The sequence below is a fragment of the Chaetura pelagica genome, unplaced genomic scaffold (assembly GCF_000747805.2).
Source record: "Chaetura pelagica isolate M959 unplaced genomic scaffold, ChaPel_1.0 scaffold138, whole genome shotgun sequence".
In the NCBI taxonomy this organism is placed as follows: domain Eukaryota; kingdom Metazoa; phylum Chordata; class Aves; order Apodiformes; family Apodidae; genus Chaetura; species Chaetura pelagica.
This window is the reverse complement of record NW_009954215.1, coordinates 1,587,757-1,610,584: the sequence shown is the minus strand read 5'-3', so window position 1 is coordinate 1,610,584 and position 22,828 is coordinate 1,587,757. Positions and strand designations below refer to the sequence as shown.

The window sequence follows — 22,828 nt, the reverse complement described above, 5'->3', positions numbered from 1 at the left end:
CAGCAGGAAGTTGCATGTGTTCCATTTTTCAAACTTGCTTAGATGCATCACTATTATGTACATAAAAATGCTGATATTAGAAATCTTTGGCTGAAGAACTTCAAGCAAGATTTGCAAGAAATAGCTCTTAAAATAGCTTTCAAAATTCACTTATGTTAATATTAAACTTCTGAATGTATATATTTTTCCTTGAAGCAAAAATCAGTGTCCAGACTCAAGGATATTTAGTGAGATGAATGATGGTGTCTTCTATCTACCTTGTAGTGGTTGCATATATAGTTTAGATTTTGAAAAATAGTGAAAGCAGTTGTTAAACCTTTATTTTATCAGGGCTTTTTTTCTTTATATGTGCTAACATGTTTTTTTAGAAATTCATGATCTGTGATGAAAAGCTGAATTGGATTTTGTGTAACTTGAGGGTACTACTTAGAATAGGCCTTTAACTGATCATCAAATACAGAAATGATAGCTAGGAACAGGAATAGAATAAACTGTCATTTTCAGTCACTGCAGATAAGAGAAGGAGTAATGGGCTTAAGTGGCAGGTGAGGGAAGTTTGATTAGTTATCAAGAAAACCTTTCTGAGAATACGGAAATTTAAATAGATGGTGCAGGGATGCATGAAATCTCAATTATTGGAGGCTTTTAGGAATGAACTTGACTTCTAGGAATAAACTTGACAATTAACTGTCAAGAACAAAATAACTGCAGCTGATTCTGCTTTATGCAGAGCCATGAAGTATTACCTGAAATATGTAATGTCCATTCTCAGCCCTATTTTCTGTGATTTCTATGACACATAAGTAGTCTGTGCAAGTAATATGATGTTTTAGGAAAGAAGTAGCAAAGATACTTAAAAAATAACCATAGGCTTAGTTTTTAAAGGCTTTGGGTAGGAAATGCAGTTACTACCTCCATGTATTAGATAGCTTTTTGTTTGCATTTGTTTCTGTTGAAACTGTCTAAATATTGCTCGTAAGAAAGCTCCCTACTGCATTTGTATTTTAGTACTTGTAATGCTGTTTAGTATTGTATCCTAGTTTGATGCTTCTAATAATTGTTCCTTTTAGAGCTGTTACTTCTAAACTAGTTGTCTTAGAGGTTTATGTAATTTAACATTTAAATTTGATGTATCTCTTTGTTGTAGTTCTGCCAAATGTTTGGAGCACTGATGGTGAATTTACTATTCCAGAGCAAAAGCAAGTAGAAAACAATGAGGAACTAGCCAACTCTTATGAGAGAAAATTGATCGAGGTAAAGTGTTTACTGCACAAATTTTATGGAATCATAATTGTGATGCAACATTTGAGGGCATAAATAGTTTCTTTGCCTACTTGTTGGGTTTTTCCCCCCCCCCCACTATTGGTATATAGGAAAAGTTGATTTGTTGCTTTAAAAATAAAATTAAAAAAAATAACTTTTGAGCTTCTGTGGTTAAAATAACAGTTTGTTCATTAAACTCCACAGCATATTTAAAGCAATTCAGATAATTGAAAATAGTTTCCTAACAGGGGCACACATTTATACTTTGATATTAATAGAACATTTTCATAAGTAATTGAATTCCCTAAGGTTATAAGTGATGGTGGTGAACGTGGAAGCATCACAGTCAATAGGTTTCAGGCATTGCTGTTTTGGCAGTTGAGCTTTAAAATGAGGACATACTGTGCTTTCATACTGCTTTGTGATTGCCAAGCTGTTTCATTTTTGTATTGCTTTACCATGTAGCTTATTGAGTACTGCAGTATGGAAATGGATGACGGAAGCTACTGGTTCTGTTGATATGACCATGTTAGAAAAAGTTCTTAATGCAAGATTCACTTTTTAGACTAATGTAAAATTCATTGAAGAAAGAAAGAAGAAAGATTAGGGATTCATCCTAAATTGAAATACAAATGATTTTCCAGATAAAAGTAATGAAATTTAGTATCTAATACCCATATTTCCTATTAAATATTAATGCGACATTTTTATAAAAAGTAAAACAAATCTCTGTATCTTTTTCTTACCCAAAATACTCTGAAATTGGATACTCGTATTAACTGATTAACATGAAGATGACTAAAATGCAGGTCATACATCAAAGACATTAATAGTTCTTCTGAAACATTCGTACTTGGCTATCCTTTTCTCTTAGGACTGTGTGAAACTAATTCTCTCTGTAACGCAGACCTTAGGTTGGGTTCTTCTGACTCCTTTCCTCTCTTCTCTACCTATACAAAGAATGTCGGAAAAGAGATACTGCAAGATGTAATTTCATCTGGCCAGTGCATAATGGCACAAGGGTAGACTTTTTGCAGTTCTTAAAAGAATTTGTCTTGTTTCATGAGAATTATGAAAAATGCTTTTATATGCGTGGATATTTATTTTCTCAGTAAGAATTTGTGTCAAAAAACACCCACAAAGTGCTGCTCACTTCCAAGGATGCATAATGCACAGTTTAAGTTACAAAGTGCAATAGTACTAGAAGTGAACTGTTAAGAACTATTTTATGTACAACTGTAGAAATACGATATATAATTCTCTGAACGATGTGTATAGTCCTGGCTGACTGATTTTCTTCTCTGAGGCAAGAGTGATGTGCCCATGAATCACCATGCACTTAATCAGCGATCATTTGTTAATGTGCACACTGGTCAGGTTTTTTAATCTTCTTTACAAACAAACTTATTTCTGAGTCATTGCTGTTTATACTCAGCTAACAGTAAATAGCTGCACTAAGTGTTGAGCTCTCTCTTCTGCAAATTCTACAAGGGAAAAAGTGGCATTTAGGGTGAACCATGAATGTTTCTTACCCACTATTTTAACTGTTAAAAGTAACCGTAATTAAAGAAAGATTTCAGGAAGAGTCAGTATATTTTTTCTAATATCAAATCACATACTTAGGGGGAAAGCATGAATTAAGTTCTTCCAGGTAAACACATGCTATAATTTATTTTGCATTTTTGGTGGCAATATCAATTTAAGCAGCCAATCTATTGCTTGAATTCTGCTTTAGTATCACAAAATGCCTACCCCACAGTTGTAATGGAGCAGTAGTTTCTATGTCCAAGGTGCAAATTGGTTTGAGAACCTGGTTTGGCTTAAATGTTTTTGAGGCATTTTCATTCAGATCACTTTGATCGTCTGATAGACATTGCCATACATAGTGTACATGGAAATTAATGAACATGAAGAACTGCAGTATTTTGGGATCACTGCTGTAGGTCTTTCATTTTAGGCTTTAGCATTTGCTATGAGGGCAGATGGAAGAACACAGCAGCTGGAGATATGCTAATTCTTATCCCTCTTAGTAACACTTATTAATCTCATTATCCTGTATATCTGATTTTACTTTTTGCTCATTACTTCTGTTTTCCCCAGCCAGTAACAAGTCTTGACAGTGTAGTGTTTTTCTTGATCAATGTGTTGGTGCTCTTTTGTATGTCAGATTTAATCTCAGTAAGCACTGGTAGTACTGTACACAAGTAACAGACTGTGAAATATTGCAAGCATTAATATGTAGTTCATCTAATGTGCACAGTTACAGATTCACAGAATAGTAGGGGTTGGAAGGGACCTCCAAAGATCATTGAGACCAACACCCCTGCCAGAGCAGGACAAAAAACCCAAAAAAACCCAACAACGAAAATACCCCCAAAACCAAACAAACTAGAGCAGATCACTCAGAAAGGCATCCAGACAGGTCTTGAAAGTCTCTGAACAATTAAAAGCCCACGCCACAAAACTAAATAAAAAACTCCAATCCAAAACAACCAAAACTCAACCCTGTTCTTAAATGGATCTTTCAATCTACCTTGAACCAAATAACTTGCTTGCAGATGGAAATGTCAAGAATAAAAATGGAAGTTTTGAAAAAGCAAGCAATGACTAGGCATTTTTTGGCTATATCAAGAGATTTGTCAGAACTGTCTGCCATCTTGAGTTCTATTGTTTTTCACTTGTAGAAAAACAAAATCTCTGTATATCTGTTGAGGAAAAATGTAATGTTCTGATTTTTATCAGGAGGAGCCAGAAGAGAGTCTAATGGGATTAAGTTTTTCTAATGGGATTAAGTGTAACAGAAATGCTTGACAAGAACAAAACCAGTAAATTAAAGCTGCTTAATTATTCTTTATGTAATAATAATAATGTAAAAAATACTTTTGACTGTTGAAACTATATTAATACTATGTTAAGTCTTTGTACTTCAGAAAATGAGTGAAACTACGTGGTAACTTAGACATGTTGCAAGTTTTTTTTTATTGTGACGTGTAAGATTCAGTGTTAATCTAAAACTGTTTATGTAATCAGGCAAACAAAAAATGTTTGCCTGTTTGACTTTAAATAACCATTCTGTGAAATTTTTAGCTTTAGTACCTAGTAGTCCTGTCACAATGAAAGTATGTTATTAATTCAATTTCTTTTCAATTCAAGGAAAGTTTAATTAGTTAGTTACTGAGTTTTAGTGGTTTGCTGAGCATTTCAGAGTAGTTTGTAATTCAGAATTGAGAGATTTCTCACTAGGCAGGTCATATCTGGGTTTAGCTTCTTTTGCATATATGCTGCACTGATGAATTACTGGATTTGAAAGGCTCCCTCTAATATAAAAAGAAATTTAAAAAAAGAATACTTGAAGTTCAACTCAAGTATACATATTTTTATTTTTTATTTTTAATCAATTATGTCCGTTCCTGGCTTGTCAAATTGAAGCTGCTTTTTCTATTTGTTTTGATTATGTGAAGGATACAGGTTGTCTGGAACAAATCACTAAATTAAAAGCAAGCACTAAATTAAATCAATTCAATTTCAGTTTATTTTAATTCAATCTGCTTTGTCTCAGGAAACTTCCCTGGGGAAGACAGTGAAAGCAGAGTCACTGCTGCTGTTTTCTTCTAACTGTTCCTGTTAAAATTGTAGCTTTTCTTGTTCTGACCTGGGACTGCTCATCTGATGCTCCACCTCTGATGGTGGCTCTCATCAGTGTTCCTTTTCTGTAATAGAGGAGTCATATAGGAAGGACTTACTTTGAAACTTCTAATAGTGGGGTTTTTTGAAGAGTCTTTCCTTTCCCTTGAAAATAATTCTGCAGACCCTTTTTGGCTCAAATTTATTTGCTCCAAGGCTACAAGTGGCATTATCAGTTCAAGAGAACTCCCTTGCCAGGTGCAATATGTACTGCTGGTTCATACATAATAATTGAAACTTTCCTTCAATTTTATAGTATAATGGTTCTGATAGAAGTAACTAAAACTTTTCACTGTTACTGCTACTATTTATACCTTGGCTATTTGGATTTCTTCTCCCTAAAGCTGCAGCCTTACACTTCAGTGTAAGAAAAATTCAAGAGCTCATTGTCATATTTAACCTTGATTTGAATTTTATGTTCTCATGTTTCTCTTGGGAGGGAACCAATTTAAACATAGTTTGCTCTGTAAATTGGTATACTGTTCATCTTGTATTCATTCAGGCCTGTTATCTTTGATAAACATACTTTCCATGGTGCTTTCTTGGACACTTTGTCTCAAAAATTAAGAGCACAGACATAGCTAGACCTTGTGTCCAAAGGGGAAGCAATGCACTGGAAGCAATGCTGTTTACATTTGTACCACAGATTGTGCCAGTATGGTCCCTTGACCCCTCACAGATTTGCCTGGGATGAGTGGACTTCTAGATCCAATCCTATTAAAAGTCCAAGAGTGCAGAATGCACTACTCATTAATTATTGATAAAGTTTAATGTGGTTTGTGTATTTTGCACTATTTCTAGGTCAAAATACTGTGATTAGTTTGTAGATATTGAATGTTGTATTCATCAAGGAATTGAACTGAGAAGCAATGTTACTTAGGTGATTTATTAGAATCAGTTGCCATAGGATCTCCTGTGATAGGAATAAAATTGGGCACAGAGTTTTATTTTGTCCTATTGAATTAAATACTGGAACTGGCATTTCAAGGCATGAGTAACAATTATGATAACAGTGTACGTTCTTAGTGTTCAAATTAATGCATTAGCAATGAGATGCACTACTTGGAGAGTATGGTAAAATAAAAATTATAAATGGAAGTTGATAAACATGTAAGAAATTACATAGTGTGGGTTCTTTTTCAGTTTAGAACACAGTTATCTCTTGTCTTTGTTTTTCAGGTAGCTGAAATGCATGGGGAGCTGATTGAATTCAATGAAAGGCTGCACCGAGCTCTGATGGCTAAAGAAGCTCTTGTGTCCCAGATGAGGCAAGAACTGATTGATCTGAGAGGGCCAGTAAGTGTTTGTTTGTTACAATGTAGAATACCACTTTGGAATAACCTCTTGGGATAAAATAAAATATGTTTTAACTTATAAGAAATAACAGCTAATAACATATCTGTCAATAACACCTTACTTGGAATTTTTTTGTAGTGTTTAATCCTCTTTAGCGGAATTGAATGTGAAAAAATACATTCAGACAATAAAATTGTTTTATACCAACTATTCCTTCATTTGGCTTTTTGTGTTAAAAGAAAAATCGGGTTGAATATTGAAAATTAACAGTGAAGAAACAGAAGGAGTAAAACATGTTCTTAATAGTTGTCCATCTTCTGAGCGAAGCATATTTTGATAGTTTTTTTCATGTGATTACCTGGTATTGCTGCTTACTTTTTTGTTTGTACTGGAGACATTCATGCCTATTTTGTCACAATATTTATGTAACATTATTGATGACAGTTCTGTGCATTAGTGAAGGAGGAATTCACCCGAAGTTTTCAGCCTTTTAGATGGAAACAATCACATCATTGTGTTAAGAGATGACAAATGATAAATCACATGCATACCGTACTTTCTTACTCAGAGATTTTGGTCTGTATGTCCCTCTTCAGAGATTTTTGGTTTTAACTGTATCTCCATATCCTGATACAATTGTTAGGTATTGATAAGATATTTTGATGTATAAGAAAGCAAGACAAAATTAATTCCTAGAACTTTTTATGAAGTGGAAGTGGTACTGTATTTTTAAGGGCTACCTAAATGCTCATTGTTATTAGTTGCTATTGTCTAGAAGGAAACTGTAAATATATATATTTTTCCATAGTTTATACTGTTTTAGAAGTTTTTATGCTAAACGTTTACTGGAGTTAATTAAAATAACTGTATATATCTCGTAGTAGGACTTGCCACTTCAGATATAGGCAAAAAGAGGGTGCAGGTTGTAACCAAGATAGAAGGATCTGTTCTCTGGCATAAGAGCCCTGGAAATCCAGGCTGTGTGCTCCCACTGGAGGTGGCCTGGAGAGAGTAATTGAGAGAGAGTTTATGCCGGTCCTTCCCACCTCATTCCTCCAAAAAAGGGCAGTAGGAAATTTCTGGACTTTGTATATATGCCCTCTGTATATGTCATGGAGCTGTCCTGGCTCTGTACAATTATTTTCTTATTTTCCTTTCTCTGGCAGGAATGGCCTTGTTTTTGTTGGGCCATATTCCTTTAATCTTGGGAAAGCAAAATTGATAGAATCATAGAATGGTTTGTGTTGGAAAGGACCTTGAAGATCATCTACTTCCAACTCTCCTGCATGGGTAGGGACACCTCCCACTAGACCAGGTTGCTCAAAGCCCCGTCCAATCTGTTCTTGAACACCTCTAGGGAGGGGACAGCCACTGCCTTCCTGGGCAACATTTTCCAGTTCCTCACAGTAAAGTGAGGATTTTGTCTTGTCTGTTGGGAGATCTTGAACTAGCCTGTCAAAAGATCTGGAAGTAGATTATCTTAAGTTCCCTTTGAAATTTGATGTTGCTTTGCAATAAATAAATATATATTGCTTTACAATAAGCAATAATATATATTTAAGTTTCTTAAGTAGGAGATATTCTGAAAAACAGTAATATGCATTCAACATACATGATAGAGATACACCGAACCACTATTTAATGTAAAAGTCCTCTCTGGAAGTTCACAGTTTTGAGCTGTTTTACTTCTCAATACACAGTAACAATTCTGGGTTATGTGTTACATTTTACAGTATTTAAAGGTAAGAAGATATCCTTTTATGTTTAAGTAGCTTTAAAGTAAGGTAAAAGTTGTTACACTTTCAGTTCTAAATGCTCTTTCCATCTTGTTTTCTCACAACTTGTACCACTTTTGATTCTGCAGGTGTTAGTCTATCATTGTCATCTGTATGAACTTGTGTAGCCATATAGTGTTTTGTAAGATCACAGCTAAAACACAATGATCATGTGTCTTTCTCTTAATGGAAAGTTGGTTGTAAAAGAAAGCTATAGCTAGATTTTGTATGTTTAATCTCTTCAATTATTTATACACAAAATGTACTTTGTTTTAGCACACTGTACTTATGGAGGCAAATATAAGATAATTATGCGTTTATGCTTATAATGATGTTTTTTTCTGTTTGTTTTTTTCCTGGCTTTTCTACACCTTTCAAAATCATGTTTTTTACAAACTTCCATTTGTTACTTCACTGTACTATACCTAATTCTAACATGAGGAACATGTTCATAATCATGTTGCACCATGGTTTATTTTTCTTTTATTTTTTCTCAGTAGTAGTTTTTGTTGGCCTTTAAAAATTGAATGCTGAATTCTAATTTCCTTATAGCATTATGATTTCTTAATAGAAAGCATAATTACCAGTGTCGGTGAATTATTTCTGTTTGTAAATGTAGGTCCCTGGAGATTTGAGTCAAACATCTGAAGACCAGAGTTTGTCAGATTTTGAAATGTAAGTTTCATAATACATGTACTTTTTTCTTTGTGCTGTCTTTATTACAAAGAAGAATTAAGCAAATAATTTGCTTTTCCTGTATGATTTCCAATAACTGAATTCTCAGCTATGATGTTCTGTTGTTTGACAGTCTGAAGAGGCACAGGCTGTGCCCTCATGCAGTTTTTAATGATATTTAATGCAGGGACTTTAGATTTGTGACAATTCTGTTGGACTGCTCTTTCAGTACTCTAGGTTTTGTATTCACCAAAAACACCAAAAAGAACACCAAAAAGTTACTGTTTTCTGTTGCTAGATAGATGCTAGGTTGTATTCGTAATGTGGTGGATTTTCCCATTTTTACAGAATAATTCCTAGGAATAGTACTACAAATGCCTAGTAATAGTACTACAAAATTCCATAAACAACCCAGCTGGTCAGCCCCCAGATGATTTTAGAGTGCTATGATTTGGAGTTGCCTTTATTAGTCAGACTATTGAATGTAGCTTTTTGTGGATGAGGGGGTGAAAGTGTAGCTGATGTCTATGAATCACAGAAATTTGGAGATGAATTACAAAGAGTGGATGGAAGTGGCTTCTCCATAGTTGTGCAGTGCTCTTTTTAATGAGCTTTTTTTTTTTCTCTGAGTTTTGTGGACCAAAATGTTGAGTTTCTTGAAATGAATGGGGTTTTTTTCATGTGTATAATCTAATGTTCACAAATGCATGCTGTTAACAAAAAACCCACAACAAAACAAAAAACCAAAAAAATATTTTCAGTGCTCTTTTTCAGTTATGTTAATTTTAGGGAACATTTTGAAATACAGGGAATATAAAAGTTTAGGCAGAACTACAATTTTCCTTATACTCCATTTGAAATGTAAAGTTGCTTTATTAGTCACTTTGATCATTGATCTAAATCACTGGAGGAAGTTGTTTGTAATAGTTATACATAAATATGATTCCCTGTTTGAAATTTTTCTCTCTCCTCCTCAGATCAAATCGTGCTCTTATTAATGTTTGGATTCCCTCAGTTTTTTTGCGTGGAAAAGCTGCTAATGCATTCCATGTTTATCAGGTATGTGATACATCTTCACTTAGATTCTGTGTAGAAGTTTCTGGTTGAAATGGCACATTTTAGTATTTTAAAGACCTCAGTATAGTTTCATTTAATGAACAGCAGCCATAACTTCATATATATTAATTCCTAGAATAGTGTTGATTATCCAAATAGCTTATTTTGAGGTTTGGCTTTCAGTAGCCTAATACTTGAAAAGCATGCTAATAAGATGACTACATTGGCCAGGGAGTACAACATTTCAATATCAATCAGTAATGCCTTCTTCAATGTGCGTGTACATAAACTATTTCAATTTTGACAGTCAGATGTGCCGGACTATAGTAGCTCAATTGGTAAAGCTTATGTGGATACAGCGATGCACAATGTGGATGCACAGGTCCAGATTTCTTTCATATTTATGTGAAAAGTTTACATAATTTCTTATCAAATCACAGGCATGAAATGTTCCAGTGGGAGACTTAGTACAAAGAAATGCACTCTAAAATCTTTTCTGTGTAAGTTGTGAATAAGAGGTAAACTTAAACTAGGGATTTCACAGGTATGTTTACTGATGGTCTCTGGCTCACATGGGTTTTCCTTCTCATTTGGTTTGTTAGTGAAAAGGAGAATCAAAACAATTGTTGCAATTGATGAGCGAAGAGTTTGGCTACAGGCAGCTCTTTAGTAAGAGGAGATGCTGTGATAGATGAAGGAATGGGAGGGAAACTGTGCTGTCTTTGTAATGTTCTTAAATGTTCTTAAGTTTAGTAGTAACATTATTACTGCCATTTTGTTAAAAAAAAAACAAAACCAAAAAAACCAGGCAGCTGTTTTGGAGGTCCTGAGTGGTTAAATGGTCAGAAAAAAAAGAAAAGAAGAAGAAATTAAAGAAAAATGCTTAAGCACATATCTATTTGATAAAGGACAATTTGTGTGAATTTCATATAGTTGAATTTTTATCAACAATTTTTAGTATTTGCTTTTTCAATTCTAGTTTCAATTTTTGACTGTGCTTTTGCTCCATATTTCTATTTATCATTGTCCTGTTACAGAGTGGGTTTTAATAGACTTCATCCATTACTCATCATCAACAGAAAACAAAACTTGTGATTGAAGGATGAGCCTCTTGAGGAAAAAATGGAGCAAAATATTATAGCAAGATTCTGAAAAACTGAAAATTCTATATTTTCAAAAATAATTTGGAGAATTTTGTGAAGTTCTTTGTCTACAATAAACACTCATAATGTTGAGCATCCACAGGGTGCAAAATTCCGTTTAGTAATACATATATTTGAAAAATTTGCAAGTTCTTTGAAGATGCTCTATTCATAATTTACTCACACGAGCAGTTTATGGGATGTATGTTACATGGAGAGTTAAAAGTGTCTGTCTAAAATAGACACAATGTCTGTGGTCGGACTAGTTTGCCTTCAATTACAGAGCAGCACAGAATATGATGGCACAGTTGTGTATTTGCTTGACTTTGTCTTTTAATATTGAAAAAACAGCAAGCAGGCATTATCTGTAGAACTGACCTAAAACTTGTATAATTCTTATTCAACTTTGTTCTTGGTACCTGCTCAGATCTTTCCTTCTGGAAGAAAATACATGAATGGCATTCCTATCAGTTTTTTATCTCAGTAGCAGGCGTATGACTGGAAAGAGCATGTGCCTAGCAAATAACTTGTTCTGCCACTGTGCAAGTGAAAAAAACCCTGTTTTCCTTAATAGAGATACAGTCTAGGAGAGCACTGATGAAACACTTGAAGTGATTGCCATACCTCAGATCAAATATGTAGTCATGTGCTTGTTGAATATATATTCTGCATTTTGTAGCTACTAGGAAAGAATGAGTTTGTAAAACTTCAGAATAGCCTCAATAACAGCACTGTGCATTTATCTTTTTAAATCTCTGCCAAAACATGTGCTCCTGATTACAGGGAATTTGATTCAATGTTGCAACTGTGGAAGAGGATATTTTCCAGACTACCAGTATGTTATGAACAGACAAGGACTGGGAGTCCTTGGGATAAATTACTGAGCTAATTTATCAAAGTCCTTTTATTAATAATAAACATTAGTTTTTATGTTTGTAATTTATTTCTCCAGTGGCAGAAAATGAGAATTCATGCATAACTCTTTGTATCAGCTGTATGAGAAATTGCTTGTAATGTATCTAGTGTAAAAGAAAGTAGCAATATTGCAGGATGTTGGTATTGTTTAGATTACTACCAACATCTTTTGGAGTTCACATTTCTTTGAGTGCTTGAGTAACCAGAACTTGAGGTATAAAAACTGACTCCTGGTTGATCTGGTTAATTCTGAGAAAAAGGCATCAAATGAATTTTGGAGAAAGCTGGTATGCCAGTTGGAATAGGCAAGATGTAATACTTTGGGTTTGAGTAGCAGAATTTTTAGATATGCTAAATCCTTATGACTGTACTTAAAGCTAAAAGGAAATTAGCTTTAAGATGCTTAGCCTGCCTGAAAATTAGATGGTATCTGCAATACTATAAAGGTAAGATCTTGCTGCCAAATGAAGATACTCCAAAAGGGCATGAACCTTGAACATTGCTTTTCAAAATGCAGTTAATGTGAATGTATTTCTAACATGGCTTGGTTTCTTCAGCATTTCTTCTGTTACTAGAAAGCTAAAGAGATTGTCCTCCTGTCGCCTCCTGTTATGAGAAGCCTTATTGACCTTCTGGTTTGGAATGCTCTGGAGCATTTAGTTTGATAGAGATGGGAAGACAGTGTGCAAGTGGAGACTTGCTATGTCACATTACTGTTGATGCACTTCAGAATTGTTGTTCCTCTTCTGTCTCTTTATCCTCATAAATGTGCATTTTCTATCAGAAACTGCTTGCATATCATGTGCCATCAAAGCGACCAAAAGGGAGTGGAAAGAGTTTTAGAGGACCTCAAATAGTTTTGAAAAATATGAAGCTATCAATTCCACAATGTCTGTCGTCTTTTGCCCTGGACATATAAATACTTCTTAAGAATTAGAAGAAACAAATCTAGGTAGCTGTTTTGCAGGGTGTTTCAAAGTATGTGTTTTTGTTGCTATATGTCTTTATTTTGGCATGTTTCAGATGTCATATTCAAAATCAATACATCTTCCGTCCTTAAAAAAATGCAGGTATTATTTTTCTGAAAGCAAGCAACATTTTATAATTAATCCTATTAGATGTGGAAGTTTCATCGGACCTCTGTAACTGTAGAGTTACACTGCACTCTTGCAGTAATGTTCAGCTGGCAGCATTTACTAGTTATGAGTCTTAAGAATGTAAAAACAAGGTCCAGGAGCATAGCCAAACTTTATGCTCCATTTGAATGACTGAAATCAAGGGGACAGTTGTGAGCAGTAGGTAGGTCAGTGCTCATAGGTTAGCACCAACTAATTACTGTAACAGAGCCATTGAGTTATGTCATTCAGTGGATGTTAGAACAGTTAGATGGTGTATACATTTTAGTGAAAAAAACTTCTTTCAAATTAAATACCAGTAGAAGATCATCTTTAACAAACAAAGAATAAATCTCCATGTGCAATTCATCAGGAGTGAATTTGAGTGAAATAAAAGCTTCTAGCTTGCATACCTGAACATTTGAAAGTAGTTAATATGAAACAAATTTTAAAAAGGATTTAGGAAGATGTAAAAATCAAGTTGTTGAAAATTAATTAGGAAAGGGATAGAACAACAGAAACTCTTATTATGCTGTGTATAGTTTCTGTGTGCAATTAGAGTCCTCTCAAAAATACATATATCAGAACTCTAAAGAATGTGAGTGAAAAATGAAGCTTTTTCATTAGAGGAGCATATTAGAAATTCACAGCCTGCAAAAAAGACAACTGAGAGGGGAATACAGTATCAATCTTTCAAATAATGAAAGACATGCAGAGATTTTTAACTGCTTCAAAATGCAAATTGGAGCATCTATTGAAACTACTTGTTTGCAGTTTCAAAACTAGTGAGTGACAGTGATTTTCTCCACAACATATAATTGAGGTGCAACACATCTTTCCATAGAGCTTGTGAATATTGAAAGAATACATGGGTCTAGAAAATAATTGAGCTAAATAAATTAAAGGAAAATCAATCCAAACACAAATACATGACATTTTTCTCAGAAAATCCCTGCATATCAATATTATGGAAGATAGGCTAATTTTCTGGATAAATACCAACGTATATTTTGTTCATATTTAAGTGTACTGAATAAAATGTGTTTCATAAATCACCAATGAATTTTCTGAACCATTGAAATCAGTATGCCTTGCACTAACAGTCCAGTGGAAGATACTTGGAGGTCATGATGTTGGATTAACTAAGCATAAGTTGCTCTTGTAATGCTATGCTAAGAATGAAGCATTTAGTCCTAAAATGGAATTAATAGGTGTGACCAGGAGATACCTTTCCTTCCACTAGTATTTATCTTCTGTGCCTGGCAAGTTCATTCTATGTTTTCAGAAGCACATCCTCTCTCTTTATCCTTGCTCAGCTCTTTTTTTGCTTCAGGTTTGTATCTTGACTACTATCTTGCCATTCATTAGTGCTGACAGATTACTAGTATAATTAATTTTGCACCTGAGTAGAAAGATTAATGATATGACTAGTTGATGTCCTTATTATGAATCAACAAATGATAAGGATTATTTACTGGATTAAATACCTGGGCCATGACAGGAGCTCAGACTGGATTTTCATAACAAAATCTTCTAGCAAGAGCTTTAGAACAATTACAGTTATCCACTTTGAGTCCAAAAGAAACTTCTGAGGTTTCTTCGCTGACAAAGTTTGTGATGGCTGTTAGTAACTGTTTAGTCATAAGCATTAAAAGGATCAAGCCACATATGGAGCAACTAACAAATTTTGCATAAAGTAGCAGTTAAGAAAGCCTGGTCCTTTAAACAGACAGTTGAAATATCAGGGTCATGCTAGCAAAAGTCTCCTCTTCTCTTAAAACATCTTGGGTTTTCTAGTTAATTAGTTGCTTTCTGATTACTGCTATTTATGATCTGGGCAGTTTGATGTCCATTTTTTGTGAATCTCATTTGTAAGGCAGATGTTTCTCAGTCACTCTACCTTCCGAAAATATTTTCTTATCCCCTGTATTCATAGGGATATAGGCAGAATCCAGATCAGATTAAAAAATAAAATCATTTACATTTTGCCTCTAGATGGTGATAGTTAGTTGCAGTTTCTTTGGTGCCTGTGAAACAAGATGATTATTGCAATAATATTATTTTATCGTATTTCTCAACTGCAGAGTGTCTTGTTCTTTTCTGCATACATATGGATTCTGCTTTCTTGTTAAATGTACAGCGAATACCACTAGTCTTGCCTTTTGTTGCTATAATTACCAATGGCTGACACTTAAGAATTTGAGAGAAATATATGGTTCATGACATTCTGAAAGAGAGAGGTTTAAGGGTGTGTAAGAAAAAAAGGAGAGTATCCCACTTTTTCTATAATGGGACCTCAGGATGTGTCAGAGCAGCATAGGAGTAGGTAAGGGATAAAAATTTCTAAAAATCTTGGATAGAGGGAGCATATAAAGATGCGATCGATACTCAGAGACGTTTAAAATTATTTCTTTACTTAATACATTGAGGTGCTTTTAGAAATGCTAATCGAGATGCAAAAAATACCAGGAAAATAAAAGTAGATTTTCAACTTTCAAATTACTTTATATCTGCTACAGAAAGAATGAAATAATTTCTATCAAAAAATATCTAGAATAAACAGTAGTTATCTTATTTACAAACTGACTGGGGAGATACTCTCCTTTCCCTGGCCAAAGCACCCAAAATATTCTATTTGGAGAAAAAGCCAGCAGTTCTGTCATTTTACCTATATTTTCTGCAGAAACTTCTTTCACTGCACTGGTTGTCATGCACTGTAATGACTGTATCGGCTCAATGTGTATGTGTGTGAACTGGTGTTAATTTGTGTATTATAAGTAATGTTTCCCTGTCAAAGCGAGCAAATTATATTACTGAGTGAAATCATGTGTGCTGATTCGATTTGCATTATGAAAGATACGGATTCCATCCAGCAAAAGCATAGGCTGCTTTTGTTCTTAAATGTCCAGTCACTTTAGTGCTGTTTTGGTGAACAGAAATAGAACTGGGACTAGAGAAACACAGTGAACGTTATTCTGCATGTATGTAATCAAGTGTTTAGTCTTAAAATATATGACGTTTTTCTACTTAAAAGAACAATACTGGCTGTTTTAAAGGTTCATTCTTTGGTGTGCATTCTCTTACATATTTCACACTGAATTGTTCATTTTTATAACCAAATATAAAAAGTTGAAGGTTTAACATAACAAAATATAGTTTTTGTAGTCTTTGTGCAAGTGGATAAAATGGTCCTAGCAAGATAAAAGCTTGTTCACTCTAATTCTTGTTATGTCTCTATGAAGAAAGGCACACAAAAAGCTGTTCATATCGCAGCTGAAAAGTTTCATTGTTTGATTTGTTTTTATTATGCAGAAATTCTTAAATTGGATCATTTTCAAAGAGGGGACTTAACCATAAATGTAGTCTTGCAGCTGTGCCAAAATATAACTTGCATTTGTATTCATTTCTCACACTTCAAAGGTAACTGTAGAATTCAGCTTGAATTTGTATTCTAAACAGAATCTCATTGCCTTGTAGTCAAGAAATGTAACTGGTTCTTGCTTTTTCAGTATATACTTCCCCTTTGGATTCATACTTTTAACTTCTATATATTTGGAGTGCAGAAATAATTTTGATAAAAGCTTTCTAACTAGATTGTGAAATACACCACTCCACTCAGGAAAGCACAGTATAACATGGGAAGAAAAGGTAGTTCCAATCTCCTCTAAACAATTAGTTATTAAAATGTAACTTTGGATCAATGCATTTTAAGTGTAGTGCTCCTAAATACTAGATCTAAAATAAAATAAAGATCTAGAAAAAAAATAAATCTAAAATCTAAATAAATATCTACATTGATATTGAGTTAGTTTTAAGAATTTTTAAACTTTATTATAGTTATAAACCAGTATTTGAGAAACAGAACAGATAATAATTACAGAAGCTGATCCCAGAATGTCTCTGCACCTCTGGTTGAAATGGATCAATTTTCTTCTTTCTGCAGGAAGACTAGTCAGTCATTTTTCTTGGATTATGTTAAGAATACTCTAAAAAAGTACTGGCAGTTTTGTTTTATGGAAATAATAATGGTTTACAAGATTAATTTGACAAAATGTTAAGTTAGTAATTACTTGGCAGTTGTTGTAATGAATATTCCAGGGTTCTATAGTGTCTATAACAGCAGACTCAATAAATTTAGAGAATCAGAAGATAAATTTGATTGAGATTAACAGGTTTTGCTTCATAGTTCAGAGCACTGAAATTCTTTCTCTTCAGTTTCTTCTCCTCTTTTTAGCACAAAGAAACTTTAACAGACATTCTTAAACAGGTGGGCTTTGTAGTGTTTCGTTTGGGGCTTTTTTGTTTGGTTGGTGTTTTTTTTTTGTTTTGTTTCTTGTGTGGGCTTTTTATTGTTTTTTTAGGAAAACTTACAGTGGAGGCAGTAAAAATGATAAACTGGGTTAGGAAGTTGAGGAGAATTTTTAATGCAGATGTGATCTTGTCTCCTCTTACTACTTACAGGTCTCCATCAGTAATTCTCAACTGAATTTGTAAAAATCGCTGTCTTGTGCCTGATGTTCCTGCTCTAGTTATAGCAGAAGATGTTGTCTTTTTATGCTGTTTAGTAGATAACTTTTGTAAGAATAAAGAAGAAATTATCCTTACTGCTAGGACTGGTACAAGACAACATTGATCACAGTTTTTTGGAAGATAATTTTAGTAGTTTAGAAGATAATTTGGGGACATTACAAGTGCTATAGTTTGGACCTGGCATGAAATTGATTGTTTTATTTTATTGCATTATTTAATACAATATATAATTATTTAAATTGGCAGATTCAAAGGCAAGAGGTAAAGGAGATGCAAGGTTTTGTTGGTAGATTCTGCTGTAATTAGGGGAAAAGCTGAATTGTAAAAATAAATGGTCCTGTTGGTGTTTAATTGTCTTTATCCTGGCTTTATTTTCAAAATGATAAAGAAATCTGAATACACATTGCAGACTTATTTTACTGGTTCCATCATTACACTGTCTCAATTCTTGTTACTGAAACTAATTGAATTTCTGTTTACATTTGCAATTCACACAATACTCTGAATCTCTTGTAATCTTAGATGTGTTGTTTTGAATTATAGTGTTCATTTTTTGTTATAATCGTGAAACATGATGAAGTACAATAGTAACAAAAAATATGCCTGTTATTCAATAGAATCCAGTATTAGGAATATCTGGATATTCACTCCAGTGAAATATTATTATAATACATTGAAATATTATATATGATAACAATATAAAATATAATCTGGCAGAAGTTTCATGTTATATTGTGTTTTGTTGCAAGAGAGAAGCCTTCTGTAAATTTGAGAAACTAGGTGTCTGTAGAGATAAGAGGGCTTCTTACAGACCAAAACAAAGGAAGTCTCCACAGGCTGCTTTTTGGGAGAAAACATTCACTTGACATCACTGAATCTCTGAAATACTATGACTCCTTAGTAAAATTTTAAGGTCTTAGCTAATCTAGGGGAGAAGGACTGTGTTAATATTTCAGTCAGCCACATCAAAATCTCAGTTTCATTTTTTCCTAGTGTTCACCAAAGCTTTTATTCCCCACTCTTCATGTCAGGGTTGTTGGTGTTGCTTTTTTACTGAAATATTCTCCTGATACTTGCCTTTCAACTTACTAAATTGCCAGATTCTGTTAGAGAAGCAGGGCAGTGCAGTGTCATCAGTACCATTCCAGTTCAACTTGTGATGCAAAATACTGACATTATTAACACACACATGAGAAGGAATGAGCTTACAGATTCTACTGAAGAAACTAAGGAAAAGGTCACTCTGCATCTTAAGTTTTGATGCTTGGTTTGTGGTTCACGACTTGTGCTGTTTCAGCTTTCTGTTGAACTGTGGGTTCATTTCTGTAAAATTATTGCCTAGTAATGAATGAAACCTCAGCTTTCTGTAAACATGTTTCACTTATACATGAAGTTTTCCTAGAGAACATGAATATTTACCATGTAATTGGTAATATGCTCATGAAATAATCGAGTGGGAAACAAAAACAGAATCACAAAAACTACAGCTGTGTTAAATTACACTTAATGTCCTGTACAAGCAGAAAGAATGCACTGTGTTTATTTTACAAACAATAAAATTTCTAGTTTAGTTTTCAATGTAATTTTTTTTTTGAAAGTAAATTAAGTTTCATACTTTGGATGAAATTATGTTTGGCAATTCTGATGCTACAAAGCTAATTTACAAAGTTGAAAAATGGTGTTCAGTACACAGAAATGAATTTTATATTGGTATTGCATTATTTTTTTCCTTTGGTCACTGACTAGTAGAATAAGTTGGAAACCATGGTAACAAAAAGCACTACCATGGTTGCCCCAGAGTTATGTTAAAATGAGCAAGCTCTGTTTGTTTTGATTAATATAGTAAAAAGAGAGGAAAGGAGGAGAAAGAAGGGAGAGAGTAAGATTAATGACCTGTAAAACAGAAAGAGCAAATGTACAGTCAGATATATCTATGGATGAATGATCCTGGAACACCTGGTACACTGCATCCTGAATGTGAAGGTGTTGAGCTCTGAAGCTTTATTAGTTCAATGGTTTGTCTTTAAGTTATTTCCTTCCATGTCTGTATTTTGCAGGTTTATATTAGGATAAAGGATGATGAATGGAATGTTTATCGAAGATACGCAGAGTTCAGAAACTTGCACCATAAATTACAGAATAAATACCAGCAAGTGAGGACTTTTAACTTTCCACCAAAAAAGGCCATTGGAAACAAGGTACTTAAAAGAACTCATAGTATCAATAATAGTTGGGGAAAAAACCTTTCCTATCCACACACACAAAGAAAGGGGTGACTATCAGAAATATTTTTCACAGTTGCTAGACAGTAATGCATTTAATGTGGTTTCCCACTGACTGAAAACAGAATGGTTTTTATTAAATGAAATATAGATGACATACACAGTAGACAAATGCACAAAATCCCCCAAACTGCACTGAACATCTGTATATATATAATGTAATATCTATTCCATTCTTTTCAATAAATGCGGGCATAACAATGGTTAGTAATTAATTAAATATTTCTGTAAATTTAAAAAAGTATCAGACTGAATTTTAAAAATTTTCTGTGCTGCTCACCAACTGTTGTAAGTTCTTTGAACCATCTTTTAAAAATCATTTGAGTGCTTAAATCCCATGTGTGTGTTTGTGTCTTAGCTGTCCCATTTTAAAAGAGGAATTTCTGTGTTTTCCTATCATACAGGGATTTTGCAACAAATACAGTGAATATGTAGTATCATGTAGTTTAATCCTTAATCACCAAAACTTTAAAATGTTCCAGAGGTTACATACACATTGCTGTATACATCACAAAGCCAGTGAGGACTGAGAAGTGATCAAAGTGTTTTTTTGTTACAGTATAGGAATGATCTGAAAAAGTATTAAATTATCACAAGTAAAATATTTGAGATTTAAATCATGCTTATGACTAAAAATGTCTGTACTAAACCACTGGGTGCTAAAATCAGCATTCCTAATGTTAAGCAAATTGGTTAGTTCTTCTATGGGATTTTCTCCTTTTACTTTTTTGTTGCCATAGTATCACTGAGTTCTTTTATTGAGTATCTAAGAAGCACCAACCATAGTGATCAATGTAGTCATCAAGTGAAAGCTGATGTAATGACTTAAATACTCAGATCTTCATGAGCACATAAATACATGTATCACTGAAATGCCAGAATTGTTCTAATTGTATCTGTTGCAGCTTTGCCTGTGATAGGTAAATCATCATTGGTAATTCATATGAAGTAATATTTTAAAAAAAAAAAAAAGGAGGGAAAAATTTTAATATTTATACATTCCATAATGGCTTTCAGATGTCAGTGAATGTGGATTGTGAATGTTTAAAGATAGTAACTCTGATCTGACTTAAAATGGCTTTTCAAGTGTTCTGTAAAAATGAGCGGGTAAGCTTGGCAAACGTGATATGAAATGTATCTGGAATAAGCGGAGGTGTTATAAATATATATGGAATTTATCAATAAAATCTGTAGGTCTGTTTGCTTTTATAAAGTCCAGAGTTAATAGTTGTTCATTGCTTACTAACCTGCTAAACGAAAGTACTTATGAGAGCTTTTCTACTTTTTTTTAGAAGATCATGCATTTTTAATTTCATTGTTAGTGGCTAGTTTTGTAATAGAAGAAATGTCTTTTCTTTTTTGTTACATAACTAATTTTTTTTGAAGTGGTGGAGTTCCAGCCACTTCAGTAAATTACAAAAGCCTTCTTTTAAGCTTTTTTTGATAGTCTTTCATCCTTAATTACTTGAAATGCTAATTGAATTACAACTTCAGTTGCACAGTTGATGCATACAAAATTATCAGCTGAGGAACTCATTAAAAAAATTTGCATGGCTTATTCTTTCAGTGCTTTAGCTTTGGGCCAGAATTCTGCCTTAATCTTGCATGAACCACCATCACTTCCTGTCCTATCAGATCTCAGAAAAAGTTACCTTTTCTTTACAGTAAGAAGTGGGTGCCATCCATTGCACTCCTGAAAGACTCCTATGATGAGACATAAGCCGGTTGCATAATGGGAATTGATCAGTGATTAGACTTCTGGCTACCTGCTGTAAATAGCTTCTAGGTCACAAAGTGGCACTTTCACATCAGCTTTGCAAGAGCTTCCCTCACTTTGTCACACAAGAGCTTATTGCACATTGTGTAGGCCAGTTTTTTGCCTTTTAGTGGCGCTTTCTTCTGTACTAGGTCATAGGATGTATTGAATATAGGAATAATGCATGGGTTTGTGCAGTATGGTGGAATATGCTTCAGGAACAATTACACTGCAGACCCAGCAGAAATATTAGTAGCCTCTTGGAAGATTTTTGCACTGTGTGAGTGACTGAGATGGGTTAATGACCTTGAGAGATGGCCCTCCTTTCCATAGCAGAGCAAGCTGAAGTAATTGGAAGGTTTAAATATTCATTGTAAAATTAATTAATTCATGTGGCAATATCTCCTGGAACTTGGAATGTTCAGTTTAGGATGAGGGATTTGTGCAGGATGTTACACTTGCAAGTGTTTGGTAGTAATCATTAGAAGAGATATTGCTAACACTACTGGTTTTTTTACCTTAGAGGCTACCAAAGCACATTGCCTTTTAGATATGCTATTAGATTGCAAGAGATATTTTATTTTTCCTCTCTGATATTAGTTTTACTCTTTTAGTAGAATTGCAGCTGTCTTCCCACTTTTAGATTAATCAGTACAATCTGAATCAGTGCATAAAGAGCAGTTTCAGTAGCTCAATTCTTCTATCAAAAGTATCTCCATTCAATTTGCATCGATCTATGATTTTAATATCCTTTACAAATCCTCAGTGTTACTAGATGCTCAAGTAACATATTGGAAAACCAGTCCTCCATGTAGAAATGGCTAAAAATGGCTGTTCTGCAGCTTTTGGAAAACAGTGTGTACTTTTATATCATTCAGGTCTGTAGCTGAATGTTCAATGCAGTGTGTTTGGTACTGGGAGGCCAATGAAGGTGATTCACTGATTGTGAGTTTTAGTGGCATTGAACACACTCAGAACATGTGTGGGCTGTAGCTTTTCATGCTTGCCTGTCCCTAACTGTGATTAATGGCATACGTGAATCTGAGGTTTGAGTTTACTGATGTAAGCATGCAATAATATTTAAGCCTATTTGAACCTATCCATGACTGATTCAATCCATAAAATGTGTTGGCAACACAATAAACAAGCTCCCACAAGAGCTTTGAATTTCGGTTTCCTAATATATTTTGCCATACCCCGTTTAATAACATTTTCATATTTAATATGCAAAATCTGTTTATTTTATATTAATTTATATTAATTTCTTCCCCTGCCGATGCAAGGGGGTTGGATCTAGATGATCTTTAAGATCCCTTCCAACCCAAACCATTCTGTGATT

General features: G+C 33.9%; 1 protein-coding gene across 1 annotated transcript in view; it reads left to right on the top strand.

The window, feature by feature from the left end:
- Window positions 1-22,828, top strand: part of SNX29 (sorting nexin 29) — a gene marked incomplete at its 5' end in the record, with an annotated part of 96,981 nt that overhangs the window by 38,645 nt on the left and 35,508 nt on the right. Inside the window, 5 exons of the mRNA XM_010003288.1 lie at window positions 1,148-1,254; window positions 6,127-6,243; window positions 8,638-8,693; window positions 9,671-9,752; window positions 19,509-19,649. Of these exons, the coding sequence (XP_010001590.1) occupies window positions 1,148-1,254; window positions 6,127-6,243; window positions 8,638-8,693; window positions 9,671-9,752; window positions 19,509-19,649 (503 nt within the window). The remainder of the gene's footprint in view (window positions 1-1,147; window positions 1,255-6,126; window positions 6,244-8,637; window positions 8,694-9,670; window positions 9,753-19,508; window positions 19,650-22,828) is intronic.